The sequence below is a fragment of the Nerophis ophidion genome, linkage group LG19 (assembly GCF_033978795.1).
Source record: "Nerophis ophidion isolate RoL-2023_Sa linkage group LG19, RoL_Noph_v1.0, whole genome shotgun sequence".
Taxonomy (NCBI): Eukaryota; Metazoa; Chordata; class Actinopteri; order Syngnathiformes; family Syngnathidae; genus Nerophis; species Nerophis ophidion.
In genome coordinates this window covers 4,427,599-4,453,812 of record NC_084629.1, presented here as the reverse complement: position 1 = coordinate 4,453,812, position 26,214 = coordinate 4,427,599, and the positions used below count along the sequence as shown (strand labels likewise).

At 39.8% G+C, this 26,214-nt stretch overlaps 1 protein-coding gene across 8 annotated transcripts in view; it reads right to left on the bottom strand.

The window, feature by feature from the left end:
* The window catches only part of LOC133537889 (plakophilin-4-like), a 280,220-nt gene that overhangs the window by 44,110 nt on the left and 209,896 nt on the right, over window positions 1-26,214 (bottom strand). For all 8 annotated transcript variants that reach the window (XM_061879014.1, XM_061879012.1, XM_061879018.1 and 5 more), the window contains 3 exons: window positions 20,889-21,096; window positions 13,856-13,988; window positions 9,696-9,909 (listed from right to left, as the gene is read on the bottom strand). In XM_061879014.1, the coding sequence (XP_061734998.1) occupies window positions 9,696-9,909; window positions 13,856-13,988; window positions 20,889-21,096 (555 nt within the window). The remainder of the gene's footprint in view (window positions 1-9,695; window positions 9,910-13,855; window positions 13,989-20,888; window positions 21,097-26,214) is intronic.

Here is a 26,214-nt window from a genome sequence, read left to right as displayed (position 1 = left end):
GCTGTAACTTAGAGCGTAGGGCGAAACTGTGACAAAGTGTGCAGCTCCATGCATTCTCCTCATGAGCTAAATTGAAAACTCCTGAATAAATAGAGGGACACGGGAGCTGAACCTTAGCGCGTAGGGCGAGATTGTGACTAAGTGTGCAGATCCATGAGTTCTCCTCATGAGCTTAATTGGGAACTCCTGAATAAATAGAGGGACGCGGGAGCTCTAACTTAGAGCGTAGGGCGAGACTGTGACTAAATGTGCAGCTCCATGCGTTCTCCTCATGAGCTAAATTGGAAACTCCTGAATAAATAGAGGGACGCGGGAGCTGAACCTTAGAGCGTAGGGCGAGACTGTGACTAAGTGTGCAGCTCCATGCGTTCTCCTCATGAGCTAAATTGGAAACTCCTGAATAAATAGAGGGACGCGGGAGCTCTAACTTAGAGCGTAGGGCGGGACTGTGACTAAGTGTGCAGCTCCATTCGTTCTCCTCATGAGCTAAATTGGAAACTCCTGAATAAATAGAGGGACACAGGAGCTGAACCTTAGAGCGTAGGGCGAGACTGTGACTAAGTGTGCAGCTCCATGCGTTCTCCTCATGAACTAAATTGGAAACTCTTGAATAAATAGAGGGACGCGGGAGCTCTAACTTAGAGCGTAGGGCATTGTGACTAAGTGTGCAGCTCCATTCGTTCTCCTCATGAGCTAAATTGGAAACTCCTGAATAAATAGAGGGACACAGGAGCTGAACCTTAGAGCGTAGGGCGAGACTGTGACTAAGTGTGCAGCTCCATGCGTTCTCCTCATGAGCTAAATTGGAAACTCTTGAATAAATAGAGGTACGCGGGAGCTCTAACTTAGAGCGTAGGGCATTGTGACTAAGTGTGCAGCTCCATTCGTTCCCCTCATGAGCTAAATTGGAAACTCCTGAATAAATAGAGGGACACAGGAGCTGAACCTTAGAGCGTAGGGCGAAACTGTGACTAAGTGTGCAGCTCCATTCGTTCTCCTCATGAGCTAAATTGAAAACCCCTGAATAAATAGAGGGACGTGGGCGCTGTAACTTAGAGCGTAGGGCGAAACTGTGACAAAGTGTGCAGCTCCATGCATTCTCCTCATGAGCTAAATTGAAAACTCCTGAATAAATAGAGGGACACGGGAGCTCAACCTTAGCGCGTAGGGCGAGATTGTGACTAAGTGTGCAGCTCCATGAGTTCTCCTCATGAGCTTAATTGGGAACTCCTGAATAAATAGAGGGACGCGGGAGCTCTAACTTAGAGCGTAGGGCGAGACTGTGACTAAATGTGCAGCTCCATGCGTTCTCCTCATGAGCTAAATTGGAAACTCCTGAATAAATAGAGGGACACGGGAGCTGAACCTTAGAGTGTAGGGCGAGACTGTGACTAAGTGTGCAGCTCCATGCGTATTCCTCATGTGCTAAATTGGAAACTCCTGAATAAATAGAGGGACGCGGGAGCTCTAACTTAGAGCGTAGGGCGGAACTGTGACTAAGTGTGCAGCTCCATGCGTTCTCCTCATGAGCTAAATTGGAAACTCCTGAATAAATAGAGGGACGCGGGAGCTCTAACTTAGAGCGTAGGACATTGTGACTAAGTGTGCAGCTCCATTCGTTCTCCTCATGAGCTAAATCGGAAACTCCTGAATAAATAGAGGGACTCGGGAGCTGTACCTTAGAGTAGTGGTTCTCAACCTTTTTTCAGTGATGTACCCCCTTTGAACATTTTTTTAATTCAAGTACCTCCTAATCGATGCAAAGCATTTCTGGTTGAAAAAAAGAGATAAAGAAGTAAAATACAGCACTATGTCATCAGGTTGTGATTTATTAAATTGTATAACAGTGCAAAATATTGTATTTGTAGTGGTCTTTCTTGAAGTATATAGAAAAATAGATATAAAAATACCTAAAAAAAACTTGTTGAAAAATAAACAAGTGATTCAATTATAAATAAAGATTTCTACACAATCATCAACTTGATGTGCCCTCTTTGGGGATTGTAATAGAGATCCATCTGGATTCATGAACTTCATTCTAAAGATTTATTCACAAAACATCAATATTTATGGAACGTGTCCACAAAAATTCTAGCTGTCAACACTGAAAATTGCATTGTTGTATTTCTTTTTCACAGTTTATGAACTTACATTCACATTTTGTTGAAGAATTATTAAATAAATATATTTAAAAAGGATTTTTGAACTGCTGCTATTTTAAAAAAAATCTCACGTACCCCATGGCATACCTTCAAGTACCCCCAGGGGTACGCGTAACCTCATTTGAGAACCACTGCCATAGAGCGTAGGGGAGACTTTGACTAAGTGTGCATCTCCATGCGTTCTCCTCATGAGCTAAAATTAACTCTGTCTCTGCATGGTTCCTTGCTTCTTGTCTGATTAAGAGATGTCATCAGTGTTTGAACCTGACAAGCGGATGCTTTAAGAACTGGACCGGCCTTAGGGCAGACCACTGGAGAGAGACATGGCCAATGAATGGCTTTTAATGGCCATCACAAAAACCGAACCCCTTTGAATGATAGTATTTATTTTTGGTCTGGTCTGTCTGGCTGAAAAGCAAAAAGCAGCTCAACGTGTCCGTCCATACACAGTGTGGTGCCGCTCCCCTAAGTTATTACGTCAGTTAAGGCGACTGCCAAATGTATATGCCGATTTACTTAACCTGGTATATATTTCTTTTATAGGAATAAAGTTTGATGCTGCCTTAACATGCTGGTTCTAGAATTAGACGCTGGACCAGGACTTGATGACCTAAACGGGTTCCACTGTGCTGTTAAAAGGAAAGTGCGTCTGTTACACGCTTTTTGGGTGTAACCTCTACATCTTGAACCTATTTGTCTTTCACTGTAAAAAAAACTAAAACATGTTACTTTTTTTCAAATATAGCCAAAATAAAGCTATTTTGCTCAAGTTAAGAGGTGTTGAGTCAAAAGCGAAATCCCGTTCAATTCCATCCCTCCGACAACTTATACTACAACCCCCGTTTCCATATGAGTTGGGAAATTGTGTAATAAATTGTGTAATATCATCAAAAGGTTCAGAGAATCTGGAGAAATCACTCCACGTAAGCGGCATGGCCGGAAACCAACATTGAATAACCGTGACCTTCGATCCCTCAGATGGCACTGTATTAAAAACCGACATCAATCTCTAAAAGATATCACCACATGGGCTCAGGAACACTTCAGAAAACCACTGTCACTAAATACAGTTTGTCGCTACATCTGTAAGTGCAAGGTAAAGCTCTACTATGCAAAGCGAAAGACATTTATCAACAACATCCAGAAACGCCGCCGGCTTCTCTGGGCCCGAGATCATCTAAGATGGACTGATGCAAAGTGGAAAAGTGTTCTGTGGGCTGACGAGTCCACATTTCAAATTGTTTTTGGAAATATTCCATTTCGTGTCATCCGGACCAAAGGGGAAGCAAACCATCCAGACTGTTATCGACGCAAAGTTGAAAAGCCAGCATCTGTGATGGTATGGGGGTGCATTAGTGCCCAAGGCATGGGTAACTTACACATCTGTGAAGGCACCATTAATGCTAAAAAGGTACATACAGGTTTCGGAACAACATATGCTGCCATATAAGCGCCGTCTTTTTCATGGACGCCCCTGCTTATTTCAGCAAGACAATGCCAAGCCACATTCAGTATGTGTTACAACAGCGTGGCTTCATAAAAAAAGAGTGCGGGTACTTTCCTGGTCCGACTGCAGTCCAGACCTGTCTCCCATGGAAAATGTGTGGCGCATTATGAAGCGTAAAATACGACAGCGGAGACCCCGGACTGTTGAACGACTGAAGCTCTACATAAAACAAGAATGGGAAAGAATTGCACGTTCAAAGCTTCAACAATTAGTTCCCTCAGTTCCCAAACGTTTATTGAGTGTTGTTAAAAGAAAAGGTGATGTAACACAGTGGTGAACATGCCCTTTCCCAACTACTTTGGCACGTGTTGCAGCCATGAAATTTTAAGTTAATTATTATTTGCAAAAAAAAATAATAATTATGAGTTTGAACATCAAATATGTTGTCTTTGTAGTACATTCAACTGAATATGGGTTGAAAAGGATTTGCAAATCATTGTATTCTGTTTATATTTACCTCTAACACAATTCCCCAACTCATATGGAAGCAGGGTTTGTATATACACTCTGTCCTTATTTCATGAAGACCGCACTCCTGACCTGCAACATGAAACTGTTGGAACAGGGGCAGAATCTGAGCTAAAACAGCTGACTCGACCACCTGGGAGCCAAATGTTCTGGCTTGCTTATCCCTGCTACGCCCTGATCCCAAACACCGTGGACTTTGCACGCTTGTTTGTTTGTTGGGCTCAGACGACGAAACAAATGTCAGGTGCAGACTGTCAGCATGCGAGAATCGAACCAGAATATTTGCATCCTAATAGTAGATACATAATCTGGTAAAAATGCGTCAGACGTGGACAGAGGAATGAACTCAGATGCAGAGTAGGGATACTTAGTAGGGCTTTTATTTTGACAGCTCTTTCTCCTCCAGAGTCTTAGTAATACAAACCCCGTTTCCATATGAGTTGGGAAATTGTGTTAGATGTAAATATAAACAGAATACAATGATTTGCAAATCATTTTCAACCCATATTCAATTGAATATGCTACAAAGACAAAATATTTGATGTTTAAACTGATAAACATTTTTTGCAAATAATCATTAACTTTAGAATTTCATGGCTGCAACACGTGCCAAAGTAGTTGGGAAAGGGCATGTTCACCACTGTGTTAAATCACCTTTTCTTTTAACAACACTCAAACATTTGGGAACTGAGGAAACTAAATGTTGAAGCTTTGAAAGTGGAATTCTTTCCCATTCTTGTTTTATGTAGAGCTTCAGTCGTTCAACAGTCCGGGGTCTCCGCTGTCGTATTTTACGCTTCATAATGCGCCACACATTTTCGATGTGAGACAGGTCTGGACTGCGGGCGGGCCAGGAAAGTAGCCGCACTCTTTTTTTACGAAGCCACGCTGTTGTAACACGTGCTGAATGTGGCTTGGCATTGTCTTGCTGAAATAAGCAGGGGCGTCCATGAAAAAGGCGTACCCTTAGATGGCAGCATATGTCGTTTCAAAACCTGTATGTACCTTTCAGCATTAATGGTGCCTTCACAGATGTGTAAGTTACCCATGCCTTGGGCACTAAAGCACCCCCATACCATCACAGATGCTGGCCTTTGAACTTTGAGTCGATAACAGTCTGGATGGTTCGCTTCCCCTTTGGTCCGGATGACACGATGTCGAATAATTCCAAAAACAATTTGAAATGTGGACTCGTCAGACCACAGAACACTTTTCCACTTTGCATCAGTCCATTTTAGATGATTTCAGGCCCCGAGAAGCCGGCGGCGTTTCTGGATGTTGTTGATAAATGGCTTTCGCTTTGCATAGTAGAGCTTAAACTTGCACTTACAGATGTAGCGACAAACTGTATTTAGTGACAGTGGTTTTATGAGGTTTTCGTGAGCCCATGTGGTGATATCCTTTAGAGATTGATGTCGGTTTTTGATACAGTGCCGTCTGAGGGATCGAAAGTCACGGTCATTCAATGTTGGTTTCCGGCCATGCCGCTTACGTGGAGTGATTTCCCCAGACTCCCTGAACCTTTTGATGATATTATGGACCGTAGATGTTGAAATCCCTAAATTTCTTGCAATTGCACTTTGAGAAACGTTGTTCTTAAACTGTTTGACTATTTGCTCACGCAGTTGTGGACAAAGGGGTGTACCACGCCCCATCCTTTCTTGTGAAAGACTGAGCATTTTTTTGGGAAGCTGTTTTTATACCCAATCATGGCACCCACCTGTTCCCAATTAGCCTGCACACCTGTGGGATGTTCCAAATAAGTGTTTGATGAGCATTCCTCAACTTTATCAGTATTTATTGGCACCTTTCCCAACTTCTTTGTCATGTGTTGCTGGCATCAAATTCTAAAGTTAATGATTATTTACAAAAACATTTTTTTTTTATCAGTTTGAACATCAAATATGTTGTCTTTGTAGCATATTCAACTGAATATGGGTTGAAAATGATTTTCAAATCATTGTATTCTGTTTATATTTACATTTACTGCAATTTCCCAACACATATGGAAACGGGGTTTGTACAATATCCCCAAATAACAAAAACTGTCGGCGAAAAACGTTCCAAAAAAAGGGAATAACCGAGAATCCCTCCTAAAAGGAGGAAAATACAAAACCAAAGACAAACTATAATTTGCGCCGTATCTTCTATGAAACTTCATAACATAAAACGCTCCAACAGGAGGAAGAGAAAACAATGACTATTAAAATGTCTACACTTAATCTTAATCTAATAATGGTTAACAAAAAAATCACTCCAAAAAAAATTGGAGGAAAGAAAGAATTGTAGGGGAAAAAAACAACAACTCTCCACTTCGGTTGAAAAAACTAAATAACAAAATTCACTCTACTGAGGAGGAGAAAAGTCAAACTCAAAATAGCAGCGTGGGAATTCAGGATCCAGTAAAATAAGCGTGGGACGAGGCAAGGCATGGACACGGACATGGAAGCGAGACGGGCACGACAACTCGAGACAATCTGGCAACAGAACAAGGGGAGGCGTGGGCTTATATGACACATGAGGGTAATAGGAAACAGGTGGAAACAATCTGAAAAAGGAGGAGTTACTTTTCAAAATAAAACATGCAATTCACAAGTTTTCCTTGCCCTTATGTGGGCCTACCGAGGATGTCGTAGTGGTTTGTGTTGTTGTTTGTGCAGCCCTTTGAGACACTAGTGATTTAGGGCTATATAAGTAAACATTGATTGATTGATTGATTGACAAGACAAGACATCCCTCACCGCCGTGTGACAAAATGGGCTTTTGTTTTTAATGCACAGTAGAAGCTCCACCACAGCGCCGATACAGCTCGGCTCATGGTGACAAATGATATCAGCCTGGCAAATTCTGGATTTATTTGTCAAATCCCATATTTTGATGTACAGTATTTCACCGACTATAAGGCGCACTTATAGTCCTTTAATTTCCTCAAAACCCGACAGTGCGTCTAATGTACCGAATAATTCTGGTTATGCTTACCGACCTCGGAGTCATTTTATTTGGTACGTGGTGAAATGATAAGTGTGACCAATAGATGGCAGCATACTTGGCAACCCTCCCAATTTTCCCAGGAGACTACCGAATTTCAGTGCCCCTCCCGAAATAATTTCTCCCGATTTCCACCTGAACAACAATATTGGGGGCGTGTCTTAAAGGCACTGCCTTTAGCGTCCTCTCTCACCTGAAAAGGAGACTATTATACATGTCTCCGTTATCCATCGGTTTATCTACAACCCATAAAATAGGCAGGCACGGAGATATTTCTCAGCGTGTGTTTATTCCAGCCGGCACGTTAATACACTGCCACACAACATCCAGATTCCCACCATGCATTGCTTCAAAACTACGGCAAGTAGTAATGTCCAAAAATGTAACAGAGACGAAGCAGAAGAACGAAGAAGAGACATGGCGACGACGAGTAAGAAAAAGAAGTACGCTTGCAAGTTCCAAAATGATTGGGAAAAAATAATTTAATTTCATCCAGGACAGCTCGAAGAAGGAAGGGGTAAATAAAAGAAATATATGCACCCCCCATCTGCCGAATTCGGAGGTCTGAAGGTTGGCAAGTATGGATGGCAGTCACACATAAGAGATATGTGTAGACTGCAATATGACTCAAGTGAAGTTCCTTTGAAAATATAGAACATTACACACGGCGCTTAAAAACCTATCAAAATATTTTAGTATGACTTTGGTAAGCTATGAAGCCGCACCGCTTGAAGTATTGTCGGCGCATTAAACAGAAGTATTATCATGATGTATAAGGTAAGACGTATTTTTTGTTTCGCAATATTATGCAAAAGCAGCTTTCCTTACCTTCTGGTACTTGCTGATCTGTATTTGGGATCTGCATAAGTCCTGAAAATTTGCGCGCTTCTGCATTTGTAGTCCGTTCAGACACCATAGTCGATAAACTTCTTCTTTTTCTCTATCTTCTTGTTATGGGACAGTCATCCTCCGCTGTTGCCATTTCTAATATAAAGTAGTGTAAAGTTCTCACTTATATCTGTCAGTAAACTGGCCATGAAAGCGCTAAAACATACCGGTGTAGTGAGTTTACATTATTTACCTGAGGGAACTTTGGTTTTTCACGGGATACATTTTCGGCGTTGTTGTTGCACTTTTAAGCCACGGGTGAGGAGATGTCGCTCCGTTAGTGATTGAAGTGGAGTCTGAATGTCATTAAAACAGTTAGCGCCATCTTTTGACACTTCTTCCATTCTCATCCTTGCACGCTACACCGCTATTACTACTACATTTACTGTAAAGCTGATGAAACATCATGTTGTTTTTTTTAAAGAGTACTTTTAATAACCGGTGCAATGGACTTCGAGTGGATCTAGCATAATATCATCTAACATAATAGTGAGAGTACAGTCCATAGTGGATCTAACATAATAGTGAGAGTCCAGTCCATAGTGGCTCTAACATAATAGTGAGAGTCCAGTCCATAGTGGATCTAACATAATAGTGAGAGTCCAGTCCATAGTGGATCTAACATAATAGTGTGAGAGTCCAGTCCATAGTGGATCTAACATAATAGTGTGAGAGTCCAGTCCATAGTGGATCTAACATAATAGTGTGAGAGTCCAGTCCATAGTGGATCTAACATAATAGTGTGAGAGTCCAGTCCATAGTGGATCTAACATAATAGTGTGAGAGTCCAGTCCATAGTGGATCTAACATAATAGTGTGAGAGTCCAGTCCATAGTGGATCTAACATAATAGTGTGAGAGTCCAGTCCATAGTGGATCTAACATAATAGTGTGAGAGTCCAGTCCATAGTGGATCTAACATAATAGTGTGAGAGTCCAGTCCATAGTGGATCTAACATAATAGTGTGAGAGTCCAGTCCATAGTGGATCTAACATAATAGTGTGAGAGTCCAGTCCATAGTGGATCTAACATAATAGTGTGAGAGTTCAGTCCATAGTGGATCTAACATAATCGTGTAAGAGTCCAGTCCATAGTAGATCTAACATAATAGTGTTACAGTCCAGTCTATAGTGGATCTAACATAATAGTGTGAGAGTCCAGTCCATAGTGGATCTAACATAATAGTGAGAGAGTCCAGTCCATAGTGGATCTAACATAATAGTGAGAGAGTCCAGTCCATAGTGGATCTAACATAATAGTGAGAAAGTCCAGTCCATAGTGGATCTAACATAATAGTGTGAGAGTCCAGTCCATAGTGGATCTAACATAATAGTGAGAAAGTCCAGTCCATAGTGGATCTAACATAATAGTGAGAAAGTCCAGTCCATAGTGGATATAACATAATAGTGAGAGAGTCCAGTCCATAGTGGATCTAACATAATAGTGGGAGTCCAGTCCATAGTGGATCTAACATAATAGTGAGAGAGTCCAGTCCATAGTGGATCTAACATAATAGTGGGAGTCCAGTCCATAGTGGATCTAACATAATAGTGAGAGAGTCCAGTCCATAGTGAATATAACATAATAGTGAGAAAGTCCAGTCCATAGTGGATATAACATAATAGTGAGAGAGTCCAGTCCATAGTGGATCTAACATAATAGTGAAAGGCTGTCCGACTTACCTGTGATGAGCTCCCGGACATCCGCATCCACGGTCCTTCTCAGTAGTCGAAGCAGAGCCGGGATGCCTCCCGCGTTCCTCAGCGCGATCTTGTTGTCGTCCATGGCTTTACCGTAAACGAGGTTCCTCAGAGCTCCACACGAGTTCCTCTGGACCTCCAGGACTTTGTGGTCCAGCAGGTCGACCAGGTGTTTGACGCCACCGAGCCGACACACCTGTGAGGAGAATCAACAAGAGTCATCACAAAAACTAATATTTATTATGGGTAGGGTAATATCCTGGTAACAGTTAGAGATGCTACCTCAGTAGAAGCATTTAAGTCCCATCTTAAAACTTATTTGTATACTCTAGCCTTTAAATAGACTTCCTTTTTAGACCAGTTGATCTGCCGTTTTGTTTTCTGCTCTGCCCCCCTCTCTTTGTCGAGGGTTGGGGCACAGATTCGGTGACCACAGATGAAGCGCTAGCTGTCCAAAGTCGGGACCAACGGTGGACCACTCATCTGTGCATCAGTTGGGGACGTCTCTGCCCACTCAAGATGATCACCTGCATGCCCCACTATGAACTGGACTCTCACTATTATGTTAGATCCACTATGGACTGGACTCTCACACTATTATGTTAGATCCACTATGGACTGGACTCTCACTATTATGTTAGATCCACTATGGACTGGACTATCACTATGATGTTAGATTCACTATGGACTGGACTCTCGCTATTATGTTAGATCCACTATGGACTGGACTCTAATTATTATGTTAGAGCCACTATGGACTGGACTTTCACACTATTACGTTAGATCCACTATGGACTGGACTCTCACACTATTATGTTAGATCCACTATGGACTTGACACTCACACTATTATGTTAGATTCACTATGGACTGGACTCTCGCTATTATGTTAGATCCACTATGGACTTGACTCTCACACTATTATGTTAGATCCACTATGGACTGGACTCTCACTATTATGTTAGATCCACTATGGACTGGAATCTCACTATTATGTTAGACCCACTATGGACTGGACTCTCACACTATTATGTTAGATCCACTATGAACTGGACTCTCACTATTATGTTAGATCCACTATGGACTGGACTCTCACACTATTATGTTAGATCCACTATGGACTGGACTCTCACTATTATGTTAGATCCACTATGGACTGGACTATCACTATGATGTTAGATCCACTATGGACTGGACTCTCACTATTATGTTAGATCCACTATGGACTGGACTATCACTATGATGTTAGATTCACTATGGACTGGACTCTCGCTATTATGTTAGATCCACTATGGACTGGACTCTAATTATTATGTTAGAGCCACTATGGACTGGACTTTCACACTATTACGTTAGATCCACTATGGACTGGACTCTCACACTATTATGTTAGATCCACTATGGACTTGACACTCACACTATTATGTTAGATTCACTATGGACTGGACTCTCGCTATTATGTTAGATCCACTATGGACTTGACTCTCACACTATTATGTTAGATCCACTATGGACTGGACTCTCACTATTATGTTAGATCCACTATGGACTGGACTCTCGCAATTATGTTAGATCCACTATGGACTTGACTCTCACACTATTATGTTAGATCCACTATGGACTGGACTCTCACTATTATGTTAGATCCACTATGGACTGGACTCTCACTATTATGTTGGATCCACTATGGACTGGACTCTCACTATTATGTTAGATCCACTATGGACTGGACTCTCACACTATTATGTTAGCTCCACTATGGACTGGACTCTCACACTATTATGTTAGATCCACTATGGACTGGACTCTCACACTATTATGTTAGATCAACTATGGACTGGACTCTCACTATTATGTTGGATCCATTATGGACTGGACTCTCACACTATTATGTTAGATCCACTATGGACTGGACTCTCACACTATTATGTTAGATCCACTATGGACTGGACTCTCACTATTATGTTAGATCCACTATGGACTGGACTCTCACTATTACGTCAGATCCACTATAAATTGAGAGCTTTGCCTTCCGGCTCGGCTCATAATTCTCCACAATGGATCGATACAGCGTCCACATTACTGAAGACCCCGCACCAGTCTGCCTGTCGACCTCATCATCCACTCTTCCCCCTCTCTTGAACAAGACTCCGAGGTACTTGAACTCTTCCACCCCCCAACCCGCAGATGGAACTCCACCCTTTTCCGGGAGTGAGGTAGTGGGTCCCATTTTTATAGTATTTGGTATGACTCGGGCAGGGTTTGAACTCACAACTTACCGATCTCAGGGCGGACACTCTAACCACTAGGCCACTGATAAAAGTAGAGACCTGGTGATCTTGTCCTTTGGGTCATGACCCAAAGCTCATGACCATAGGTGAGGATGGGAACGTAGATCGAGCGGTAAATTGAGAGCTTTTCCTTCCGGCTCAGCTCCTTCTTCACCACAACGGATCGATACAGCGTCCGCATTACAGAAGACGCCGCACCGATCCGCCTGTCGATCTCACCACCCACTCTTCCCTCACTCGTGAACAAGACTCCTAGGTACTTGAACTCCTCCCCAACCCGGAGATGGCACTCCACCCTTGGTCCCATTTTTATAGTCTTTGGTATGACTTGGGCAGGGTTTGAACTCACGACTTACCGATCTCCGGGCGGACACTCTAACTCAGGGGTCACCAACGGGCACCAGGTAGCCCGTAAGGACCAGATGAGTCGCCCGCTGGCCTGTTCTAAAAATAGCTCAAATAGCAGCACTTACCAGTGAGCTGCCTCTATTTTTTAAATTGTATTTATTTACTAGCAAGCTGGTCTCGCTTTGCTCGACATTTTTAATTCTAAGAGAGACAAAACTCAAATAGAATTTGAAAATCCAAGAAAATATTTTAAAGACTTGGTCTTCACTTGTTTAAATAAATTCATTAATTTTTTTACTTTGCTTCTTATAACTTTCAGAAAGACAATTTTAGAGAAAAAATACAACCTTAAAAATGATTTTAGGATTTTTAAACACATATACCTTTTTACCTTTTAAATTCCTTCCTCTTCTTTCCTGACAATTTAAATCAATGTTCAAGTAAATTATTATTTTTTAAATTGTAAAGAATAATAAATACACTTTAATTTAATTCTTCATTGTAGCTTCTGTTTTTTTCGACGAAGAATATTTGTGAAATATTTCTTCAAACTTATTAACATTAAAATTAAAAAAAAATATTCTGGCAAATCTACAAAATCTGTAGAATCAAATTTGAATCTTATTTCAAAGCCTTTTAAATTTATTTGAAAAAATTTTGTTGTGGAAAATCTAAAAAAAAAAATAATTTGTCTTTGTTAGAAATATAGCTTGGTCCAATTTGTTATATATTCTAACAAAGTGCGGATTGGATTTTATCCATCCATCCATCCATTTTCTACCGCTTATTCCCTTTTTTTGGGGTCGCGGGGGGCGCTGGCGCCTATCTCAGCTACAATCGGGCGGAAGGCGGGGTACACCCTGGACAAGTTGCCACCTCATCGCAGGGCAGATTGGATTTTAACCTATTTAAAACATGTCATCAAAATTCTAAAATTAATATTAATCAGGAAAAATTACTAATGATGTTCCATAAATAATTTTTTTAATTTTTTCAAAAAGATTCCAATTAGCTAGTTTTTTCTCTTATTTTTTTCGCTGGAATTTTGAATTTTAAAGAGTCAAAATTGAAGATAAACTATGTTTCAAAATTTAATCTTCATTATTTTCCTGTTTTCTCCTCTTTTAAACCGTTCAATTGAGTATTTTTTTCATCATTTATTCTCTACAAAAAACCTTCCGTAAAAGGAAAAAAAAATGTATGACGGAATGACAGACAGAAATACCCATTTTTTTTATATACATATAGATTCATTTATTAAAGGTAAATTGAGCAAATTGGCTATTTCTGGCAATTTATTTAAGTGTGTATCAAACTGGTAGCCCTTGGCATTAATCAGTACCCAAGAAGTAGCTCCTGGTTTCAAAAAGGTTGGTGACCCCTGACCATATATTTTAATGCTGGTCTAACAAAGACTAATAACCATTGTTCTGGTACTTATCATAACCGCCGTTTGTTACATTGGGTGAGAAAAAGGTAAGTAAAGGGTAAAAGTGGGACTCACGTCGGCCTTGATTGCGTTGTCGCCGAAGCAAAGGTGCTGCAGGTAGGCGGCGGCATTGGCCTGCACGGAGGGGAAGTGGTGCTGCAGCATGTGAATCACCTCCGTCAGCTCGGGGTCACGCCATGCAAACTCCCTACAAGCACCAGTTCAGAGGTCAAAGCAGGGAAAAAAAAAAAAAACAATAAGAGGATCTTGATATTTTCAGATAAACCAAACTTGCCGTAAAAGGCTGACTAGAGTGAAGTAAATCAGGATCCGAAAATGATGATTTTCCGTAGACACCAGTACTGATAACCAAATTCTGCATTTTGGTTAAAACATATATATGTATATATATATATATATATATATATATATATATATATATATATATATGTATTTATATATATATATATACATATATATATATATCCATCCATCCATCCATCCATCCATTTTCTACCGCTTATTCCCTTTCGGGGTCGCGGGGGGTGCTGGCGCCTATCTCAGCTACAATCGGGCGGAAGGCAGGGTACACCCTGGACAAGTCGCCACCTCATCGCAGGGCCAACACAGATAGACAGACAACATTCACACTCACATTCACACACTAGGGACCATTTAGTGTTGCCAATCAACCTATCCCCAGGTGCATGTCTTTGGAAGTGGGAGGAAGCCGGAGTACCCGGAGGGAACCCACGCATTCACGGGGAGAACATGCAAACTCCACACAGAAAGATCCCGAGCCTGGATTTGAACCCAGGACTGCTGGACCTTCGTATTGTGAGGCAGACGCACTAACCCCTCTGCCACCGTGAAGCCCATATATATATACATACATATATATATATATACATATATACATATATATATACATACATACATACATACATACATATATATATACACACACACATACATATATACATATATGTACATATTTATGTATATATGTGTGTGTATGTATATTTATATATATATATATATGCACACACACACACACATACATACGGGGCGGTATAGCTCGGTTGGTAGAGCGGCCGTGCCAGCAACTTGAGGGTTGCAGGTTCGATCCCCGCTTCAGCCACCCTAGTCACTGTCGTTGTGTCCTTGGGCAAGACACTTTACCCACCTGCTCCCAGTGCCACCCACACTGGTTTAAAATGTAAAAATTAGGTATTGGGTTTCACTATGTAAAGCGCTTTGAGTCACTAGAGAAAAAGCGCTATATAAATTTAATTCACTTCACACTTCACTGATAATCAAATATTGTGAATCGTTTGCCTGCGGCGTGCATTTAGAAAATAGTAATTGTGCCCAAAAGCGGATTCCGCTGTGCAAAGTCAGGAGGTTAACCGGAGGTCAGCCCCACTTGTAATGCTGCTGCACCGCTGAAAAATAAGCGCAGATTCAGCATTTTATGTCACGTGAGGTGCTATTGTTAGAGCTAATATGCGGAAAGCTCGCCTGTTTGAATCGTGAGGGGGAAAAGCAGCGTTGATCCAAAACTACAAAAGCTCTTTGGATATTTAACACAAATATTGTTATTGAATTTTGCAGACAGTACAGTATGATGCATCATGGTAAGAACAAGTTGAGGTATCTGCACATTTTACAACATGTAACATAATATACCCAATTCCTCACAATACCCCCCCCCCCCACTCAATTCCCAAGGTAATTGTCACCTAGTGCCCACAAAAATAATAGACACACATGAATATATGTAACCATAGATTCAAATCAAAATAATAGATAAATTAAAATAAAATAAATTAACCACTTTTTTTTTTCTTTTTTTTACCAATAAGGCCTGGTTAAGTTTACTACAATGTACTTACATGGGATAGTACGAGGCTAATTGTGTCACATAGCTACTGTACATAATTAGTCTGTTATGTAACATGTAATTATTCATACAAAAGAACTAAACCCGTTTTTTTTTTTCTTCCAATTAAATCCTGCATTTTGGTTAAAACATATATATATATATATATATATATACATATATATATGTTTGTTTGTTTACTTACTACTTAAAGACAAGTTTTCTTGTATGTTCACTATTTTATTTAAGGACTTAACTACAATAATAAACATATGTTTAATGCACCTTAAGATTTTTTTGTTAAAATAATGCCAATAATGCAATTTTTTTGTGGTTCCCTTCATTAGGAAAAGTACCGAAAAGTATCAAAATAATTTTTATGATCCGCCGCCTGGATCATACATTATTTGGTTTTTCGATTGTTTTTGACTCTTCCGGTGCTGAGTGTGTGTGTGCGTGCGCTTCCTTGTTTGTTTTGTCACCATGGTAACTTGATTTGTTCACCTGCCTTTGTTCGCACCCCTGCTTTTGATCAGAGACTCTATTTAAGCCTGCCTTTTCCGTTCACTCGTTCTCTCCTCATAGTTTGTGTTACATACGGATTGTGTTCACAAGTGACGACTTGGGTTTATGTATTTGGACTCGCTAGCTTCCACGCTTAGCCTTTTGTGTTTTCCTAGCTCCCATGCTAGTGTTTTGTTTTGCCTGTTGTGCCTCTAGGAAGTATTCTGTTTGGTTTCTCTAGCTCTCATGCTAATAGCTCTTTGTTTGCCTTTTCTGCCTTAGTGTTTTTGTTCCTAGTCTGTTTTTAGTTTTAATAAATCATTACTTCTTACCTGTACGCTGTGTCCGAGCCTGATCTGCATCTTGGAAGAAGCACCACGATGCCCGCCAGACGTCACAAAGTTTGGTACCCATACCAAAATATTGGTATCAGAACAATACTAGTAGCCACTAATTAGAGTCTTTTGCAGAACCTACATGGGATCCTAAATTAGGTGCCTTTTTTGTTTACTTACTACTAAAAGACAAGTTGTCTTGTATGTTCACTATTTTATTTAAGGACTTAACTATAATAATAAACATATGTTTAATGCACCTTAAAATTTTTTGTTAAAATAAAGCCAATAATGCAATTTTTTGTGGTCCCCTTTATTAAGAAAAGTACAGAAAAGTATCGAAATAATGTTGGTTCCGGTACCAAAATATTGGTATCGGGACAACACTAGTAGCCACTAACTAGAGTCTTTTGCAGAACCTACCTGGGATCCTAAATTAGGAGCCTTTGTTTGTTTACTTACTACTAAAAGACAAGTTGTCTTGTTTGTTCAGTATTTTATTTAAGGACTTAACTACAAAAATAAACATATGTTTAATGCACATTAAGATTTTTTTGTTAAAGTAAAGCCAATAATGCAATTTTTTGTGGTCCCCTTCATTTAGAAAAGTACTGAAAAGTGTTGAAATAATGTTGGTACCGGTACCAAAATATTGGTATCGGGACAACACTAGTAGCCACTAACTAGAGTCTTTTGCAGAACCTACCTGGGATCCTAAATTAGGAGCCTTTCTTGTTTACTTACTACTAAAAGACAAGTTGTCTTGTATGTTTACTATTTTATTTAAGGACTTAACTACAATAATAAACATATGTTTAATGCACCTTAAGATTTTTTTGTTAAAATAAAGCCAATAATGCAATTTTTTGTGGTCCCCTTTATTAAGAAAAGTACAGAAAATTATTGAAATAATGTTGGTACCGGTACCAAAATATTGGTATCGGGACAACACTAGTAGCCACTAACTAGAGTCTTTTGCAGAACCTACCTGGGATCCTAAATTAGGAGCCTTTGTTTGTTTACTTACTACTAAAAGACAAGTTGTCTTGTATGTTCACTATTTTATTTAACGACTTAACTACAATTATAGCTGCAAGCAGCGATGGACGGGACCGCTTTGGCTGCTGCCCCCGCGACCTAAGCCCAGATAAGCGGTAGAAGATGGATGGATGGATTATTACACAGACAAAAAGTTGTATACACATGTGTTATACATCAGGCATTTTATAAGGACTCCTTGGTGCCGCCATTTTGAGACTCTAATGCATGGTGAATGTAATGCAGTTTTTGTATTGAAGTGGGAATAGCAAACTTCCTGTTGATTTTAGTTGGGGGCGGTCAGTATATGAAATATAGGTCTCAGTGAGACCTATATTGAGGTTTTTGTTTCATGTGTGTATGACAGTCCTACAGTTTTGTCTGAGCAGAAAGCCGCCATTTTGTGACAACAGCAGCAGCGCAATGGTTCTTTGCGGGCTCACAAAATCCAAACCGGGGTAGTAGTCAAAACTCTTTCTTTAACTTTTAATCAGAATGGTTCAATCTCTCTTCTTTGTCTATTTGAAGCTAAAACGACAAACGGCCTCAAGGGAAATAATGTTTGAAAAAAAAAAGCGCATTTTTTTACACAATGTTTGTATTAAAGTGGGAATAGCAAACTTCTTGTTGATTTTAGCTGGGGGGTCTCAGTGGATGAAATATAGGTCTAACTGAGACCTACGTAGTGTTTTTCGTTTCTTGTTTCTACGATATTCCTATTGGAAGTTACGGACAGTTTTGTCTGTCTTTTCTTCCTAGGTGGCGCTAGAACGCAATTTTGAGTTTTGAGATTTGTTTTTTTTTTTTATTAGATTGCAATTTTCGCCAGTCCTGATGTGTGTGTCAAATTTGGTGAGTTTTGAAGCATGTTAGAAATTCAATAGGGTCCTCTGTCCCACAGGGACATTCGGTCTCTAATAATAAACATATGTTTAATGCACCTTAAGATTTTTTTGTTAAAATAAAGCCAATAATGCAATTTTTTGTGGTCCCCATTAAGAAAAGTACAGAAAAGTATCGAAATAATGTTGGTACCGGTACCAAGATATTGGTATCGGGACAACACTAGTAGCCACTAACTAGAGTCTTTTGCAGAACCTACCTGGGATCCTAAATTAGGAGCCTTTGTTTGTTTACTTGCTACTAAAAGACAAGTTGTCTTGTATGTTCACTATTTTATTTAAGGACTTAACTACAATAATAAACATATGTTTAATGTACCTTAAGATTTTTTGTTAAAATAAAGCCAATAATGACATTTTTTGTGGTCCCCTTTATTAAGAAAAGTACTGAAAAGTATCGAAATAATGTTGGTACCGGTACCAAGATCTTGGTATCGGGACAACACTAGTAGCCACTAACTAGAGTCTTTTGCAGAACCTACCTGGGATCCTAAATTAGGAGCCTTTTTTGTTTACTTACTACTAAAAGACAAGTTGTCTTGTATGTTCACTATTTTATTTAAGGACTTAACTACAAAAATAAACATATGTTTAATGCACCTTAAATTTTTTTGTTAAAATAAAGCCAATAATGCAATTTTTTGTGGTCCCCTTCATTAGTAAAAGTACAGAAAAGTATCGAAATAATGCTCGTACCCATACCAAAATATTGGTATCGGACAACACTAGTAGCCACTAACTAGAGTCTTTTGCAGAACCTACCTGGGATCCTAAATTAGGAGCCTTTGTTTGTTTACTTACTACTAAAAGACAAGTTGTCTTGTATGTTCACTATTTTATTTAAGGACTTAACTACAAAAATAAACATATGTTTAATGCACCTTAAATTTTTTTGTTAAAATAAAGCCAATAATGCAATTTTTTCGGGTCCCCTTCATTAGTAGAAGTACCGAGAAGTATTGAAATAATGTTGGTACCGGTACCAAAATATTGGTATCGGGACAACACTAGTAACCACTAATTAGAGTCTTTTGCAGGATCTACCTGGGATCCTAAATTAGGAGCCTTTCTTGTTTACTTACTACTAAAAGACAAGTTGTCTTGTATGTTCAGTATTTTATTTAAGGACTTAACTACAATAATAAACATATGTTTATGCACCTTAAGATTTTTTGTTAAAATAAAGCCAATAATGCATTTTTTTGTGGTCCCCTTTATTAAGAAAAGTACAGAAAAGTATCGAAATAATGTTGGTACCGGTACCAAAATATTGGTATCGGACAACACTAGTAGCCACTAATTAGAGTCTTTTGCAGAACCTACCTGGGATCCTAAATTAGGCGACTTTGCTTACTTACTACTAAAAGACAAGTTGTCTTGTATGTTCACTATTTTATTTAAGGATTTAACTACAATAATAAACATATGTTTAATGCACCTTAAGATTTTTTGTTAAAATAAAGCCAATAATGACATTTTTTTGTGGTCCCCTTCATTAAGAAAAGTACAGAAAAGTATCGAAATAATGTTGGTACCGGTACCAAAATATTGGTATCGGACAACACTAGTAGCCACTAACTAGAGTCTTTTGCAGAACCTACGTGGGATCCTAAATTAGGAGCCTTTGTTTGTTTACTTACTACTAAAAGACAAGTTGTCTTGTATGTTCACTATTTTATTTAAGGACTTAACTACAATAATAAACATATGTTTAATGTACCTTAAGTTTTTTTGTTAAAATAAAGCCAATAATGCAATTTTTTGTGGTCCCCTTTATTAAGAAAAGTACAGAAAAGTATCGAAATAATGTTGGTACCGGTACCAAAATATTGGTATCGGACAACACTAGTAGCCACTAACTAGAGTCTTTTGCAGAACCTACCTGGGATCCTAAATTAGGAGCCTTTGTTTGTTTACTTACTACTAAAAGACAAGTTGTCTTGTATGTTCACTATTTTATTTAAGGACTTAACTACAATAATAAACATATGTTTAATGGACCTTAAGATATTTTGTTAAAATAAAGCCAATAATGACATTTTTTGTGGTCCCCTTCATTAAGAAAAGTACTGAAAAGTATCGAAATAATGTTGGTACTGGTACCAAGATCTTGGTATCGGGACAACACTAGTAGCCACTAACTAGAGTCTTTTGCAGAACCTACCTGGGATCCTAAATTAGGAGCCTTTGTTTGTTTACTTACTACTAAAAGACAAGTTGTCTTGTTTGTTCACTATTTTATTTAAGGACTTAACTACAATAATAAACATATGTTTAATGCACTTTAAGATTTTTTGTTAAAATAAAGCCAATAATGCAATTTTTTGTGGTCCCCTATTATTTAGAAGAGTAACGAAAAGTATTGAAATAATGTTGGTACCGGTACCAAAATATTAGTATCGGGACAACACTAGTAGCCACTAACTAGAGTCTTTTGCAGAACCTACCTGGGATCCTTCTGCATGCTGTCTATGGAGGGCGAGCGGGTGTTGTCGTCCATGTTAGCAGCCTGCCGACCGTAGTTGGAGTCGCAGGGCCGATACTGCGCTGAGCGATACGGATCGGCGTAGGTGGCCGCCGTGTTGACAGCCGGGTTGTTTCTTTGGTAAGTCATGGCGCTGCGCTGACTGGACGTCCGCTGCAGACTCCCCACACCTGGGACCGGGAAAGGCAAAATCCCTTAGAATCCAAATCCAAACAAGACACGCACGCAAGCATCAGAAAAATCCCAGGTTGAACTCCTTAAAAAGACTTCTAATGCGGAGGATAAAACACATCTCCCCAAAAAGAAAAGACCTGTTTGCTTCCTGTCAGCCAGAAGGATTTCATTGTGAGTGCGGTGGAAAAAGCTTAAAATCGACCTGCCGGATCCGCCAAAAAAAAAAAAAAAAAAAAAAAATCCCTTCCTCGGTTCCTTCTGGCTGCCGCCGTATGTTTACGCTAATCTTGCCAAACGCAGCGAGAGTGGCAACGTTAAGCCTGGCCCTGCTGGAAATAGCCAGATAGTCGGCGGTAAGGCACGCCATGCTGCTTTCTCACTCCACTCCACGTCTTGCATCCTTCTCCACGTCTTGAGCTATTTTTTTGTTTTAAATGCATTCAAAAAAAAAACGGACCCACATGATCAGATCTCTATCAGCTTTGACCATTTCCTGCATGCTTCCACTCCCTGCTGGCAGACACCGACGTGTCATCGGCGTTTGCTGCTCCAAAAACACAATTACTGCGCACGAGTGCACCTCCATGACACCACACACACAGTACAGGCCAGAAGTTTGGACACACCTTCCCATTTCAACGCCTTTTCTCTTTATTTTCATGACTATTTACCTTGTAGATCAGGAGGGTGTCAAACTCAAATACAGAGTGGGCCAAAATTTTAAACAGAACAAAGCCTCGGGCCAAGGTTGAACAAATGGACCTTTTAATAGGGACCCAAACAAGTTTTGCATTGAATATTGAACAAGCGATGCTTATATAACTTTATAGTGACATGCAAAATGGAGTTTCAAATAATACTAATAATTTAAAAATAGCAATGGCATATCAAATGATCGGATCGGTGCGGCGTCTTCAGTAATGCGGACGTTGTATCGATCCGTTTTGGTGAAAAAGGAGCTGAGCCGGAAGGCAAAGCTCTCAATTTACCGGTCGATCTACGTTCCCATCCTCACCTATGGTCATGAGCTTTGGGTCATGACCGAAAGGATAAGATCACGGGTACAAGCGGCCCAAATGAGTTTCCTGCTCTCCCTTAGAGATAGGGTGAGAAGCTCTGCCATCCGGGAGGAACTCAAAGTAAAGCCACTGCTCCTCCACATCGAGAGGAGCCAGATGAGGTGGTTCGGGCATCTGGTCAGGATGCCACCCGAACGCCTCCCTAGGGAGGTGTTTAGGGCACGTCCAGCTGGTAGGAGGCCATGGGGAAGACCCAGGACACGTTGGGAAGACTATGTCTCCCGGCTGGCCTGGGAACGCCTCGGGATCCCCCTGGAGGAGCTGGACGAAGTGGCTGGGGAGAGGGAAGTCTGGGCTTCCCTGCTTAGGCTGCTGCCCCCGCGACCCGACCTCGGATAAGCGGAAGATGATGGATGGATGGATGGATATCAAATAAAATTTAAATAGAAATTGAATGCCTCTTTTCTATTTGCAGCCTTCTCAGGTAAATACCAAAATAAACTTTTCCCACAGACTAATAATACATTTTTATATTGTAGCGTCCAGGAAGAGGTAGTATTGCAAGGGATTCTGTGTATTTGTCATGTTGTGTTACAGTGCGGATGTTCTGCCGAAATTTGCTTGACATTCTCGTTTAGTGTTGGTTCACAGTGTGGCGCATATTTATCGGATCGGTGCGGCGTCTTCAGTAATGTGGACGTTGTATCGATCCGTTGTGGTGAAGAAGGAGCTGAGCCGGAAGGCAAAGCTCTCAATTTACCGGTCGATCTACGTTCCCATCCTCACCTATGGTCATGAGCTTTGGGTCATGACCGAAAGGATAAGATCACGGGTACAAGCGGCCGAAATGAGTTTCCTGCTCTCCCTTAGAGATAGGGTGAGAAGCTCTGCCATCCGGGAGGAACTCAAAGTAAAGCCACTGCTCCTTCACATCGAGAGGAGCCAGATGAGGTGGTTCGGGAATCTGGTCAGGATGCCACCCGAACGCCTCCCTAGGGATGTGTTTAGGGCACGTCCAGCTGGTAGGAGGCCACGGGGAAGACCCAGGACACGTTGGGAAGACTATGTCTCCCGGCTGGCCTGGGAACGCCTCGGGATCCCCCGGGAAGAGCTAGACGAAGTGGCTGGGGAGAGGGAAGTCTGGGCTTCCCTGCTTAGGCTGCTGCCCCCGCGACCCGACCTCGGATAAGCGGAAGATGATGGATGGATGGATGGATATCAAATGAAATTTAAATAGAAATTGAATGCCTCTTTTCTATTAGCAGCCTTCTCAGGTAAATACCAAAATAAACTTTTCCCACAGACTAATAATACATTTTTATATTGTAGCGTCCAGGAAGAGGTAGTATTGCAAGGGATTCTGTGTATTTGTTATGTTGTGTTACAGTGCGGATGTTCTCCCGAAATTTGCTTGTCATTCTCGTTTAGTGTTGGTTCACAGTGTGGCGCATATTTGTAACAGTCTTAAAGTTATTCATACGGCCAACCTCAGTGTGACCTGCATGGCTGTTGACCAAGCTTGCAGTGCATTAGCGTGTGTGTGTGTGTGTGTGCGCTGCTACTAAACCCGTCTTAAACCCAAAAGCGATGTTTTGGAAAAAAAGACTGTTATGTATCAGGCAATCACTTACTGGAATCCACTTCCACAATATCTGCTGTCAATCACCAGCAGATTGGGTTTTAAAAATACACTGAGAGGAGAAGTATTGCGGAAAAAGATTATTCTAAATTGGACCTATTTTATTGATTATAGGACAAGCAGTAGAAAATGGATGGATGGTACTTTTTCGTCACTTATTGTTTGTATTTGGTACTGTCAGGCTTGTCCCTGACAGTTTGGTATATGTTTCAGTTTTTCCTCTGTGTTTGTAGTATTTCCTGTCAGCGCTCTTATTTTGTCTGTTTCCTTTCTTTCTCCCTGAGCGCTGTTATTTATATATATATATATATATATATATATATATATATATATATATATATATATATATATATATATATAATTTTTTTATTTTTGCAAAAACAAATAAAAAAAAAAAATAAATAAAAAAAAAAAAAATATATATATATATATATATATATATACATATATATATATATATATATATATATATATATATATATACATATATATATATATATATATTTAGACATTTTTTTAATTGTTTTTTCAAAAATAAACAAAGAACCAAAGGCCTAAAATAAACACAATGGTGTACCAAAAAACGAAACAAAAAACCCACAGCTATATATATATATATTTTTTTTTATTGCTCTTTTTATCATTATTATGTAGACTAAAGATTTTTTTTTTTTTTTGGTTCTTAGTTGTTGCTATTTTTGTATTACCAAATTTTATTATTTGATCATATTATACTGCATTGTAATCTTTTGTTTTGTGATTGTGTGATATATATATATATATAATTGTTTTGTTTTTTTTGCAAAAATAAACAAAGAACCAATGGCCTAAAATAAACACATTAGTGTACCAAAAAAATAAAATTAATTCCGCTGTGTTCCGCTGTATAATACCGGCGGACCAGCTCTAATGTTAATTTGATATTGCCTCGAGGGCCAAATGAAAATACACGGCGGGCCAAATTTGGCACGCGGGCCAGAGTTTGACACCCATGTTGTAGATTGTCACTGAAGGCATCACAACCATGTCACCTGTGAAGTGAAAGCCATTTCAGGTGACTACCTTTTGAAGCTCATGGAGAGAATGCCAGAAGTGTGCAAAGCAGTAATGAGAGCAAAGGGTGGCTATTTTGAAGAAACTAGAATATAAAACATGTTTTCAGTTATTTCACCTTTATTTTTGTTAAGTACATGAGATAGGCTCCAGCACCCCCCACGACCCCAAAAAGGACAAGCGGTAGGAAATGGATGGATAACTAATACTTGCTAACCTTGAAACCTCTGATTTACGAAGGTGGAGGCGTGGTCGGGGGCGTGGTTGGGGGCGTGGTTTAAAGGGGAGGAGTATATTTACAGCCAACTCGAGTATTTCATATATATTGGCCCTAGTGTGTGAATGTTGTCTGTCTATCTGTGTTGGCCCTGCGATGAGGTGGCGACTTGTCCAGGGTGTAGCCCGCCTTCCGCCCGATTGTAGCTGAGATAGGCGCCAGCGCCCCCCGCCACCCCAAAAGGGAATAAGCGGTAGAAAAATGGATGGATGGATTTCATTTATACATACAGTGGGGCAAAAAAGTATTTAGTCAGCCACAGATTATGCAAATTTTCCCACTTAAAATGATGACAGAGGTCTGTAATTTTCATCATAGGTACACTTCAACTGTGAGAGACTGAATGTGAAAAAAAAATCCAGGAATTCACATTGTAGGAATTTTAAAGAATTTATTTGTAAATTATGGTGGAAAATAAGTATTTGGTCAACCATTCAAAGCTCTCACTGATGGAAGGAGGTTTTGACTCAAAATCTCACGGATCAATCGTCCTGTCCCCTTAGCAGAAAAAACAGCCCCAAAGCATGATGTTTCCACCCCCATGCTTCACAGTAGGTGTGGTGTTCTTGGGATGCGACTCGGTATTCTTCTTCCTCCAAACACGACGAGTTGAGTTTATACCAAAATGAATACATGGATGATACAGCAGAGGATTGGGAGAATATCATGTGGTCAGATGAAACCAAAATAGAACTTTTTGGTATAAACTCAACTGTTCGTGTTTGGAGGAAGAAGAATACAATTCTACGCTTAAATCTCTCCATCAATTTTAGCTCTGTCGATATAATTGTTTTCTTTTTTTTAATGACCTTTAGGTTTTTTTTTAGGGCAAAAACGTACTTGGATCCTTAAATAGGTCAATAATGAATTGATTGTAAATCATTAATATTTTTTGGAGCAATGATAGCTTAAAAACAAACAAATAAATAAAAATCCCACAAAAATTTTTAAGGATCTAAAAGGGCCCCACTCAAAAAAGTGTGTAAAGTAACATTATTATTATTTTAACTTTCAATGCTCAAGTCCCTACATCAACTGCAGATCTATTAGTCATATATATTATATATATTTTTGGGATTATTTGTTCATGTTTTTTTTGTTCGTTTTATTCTCTTTTTGTCAAAGA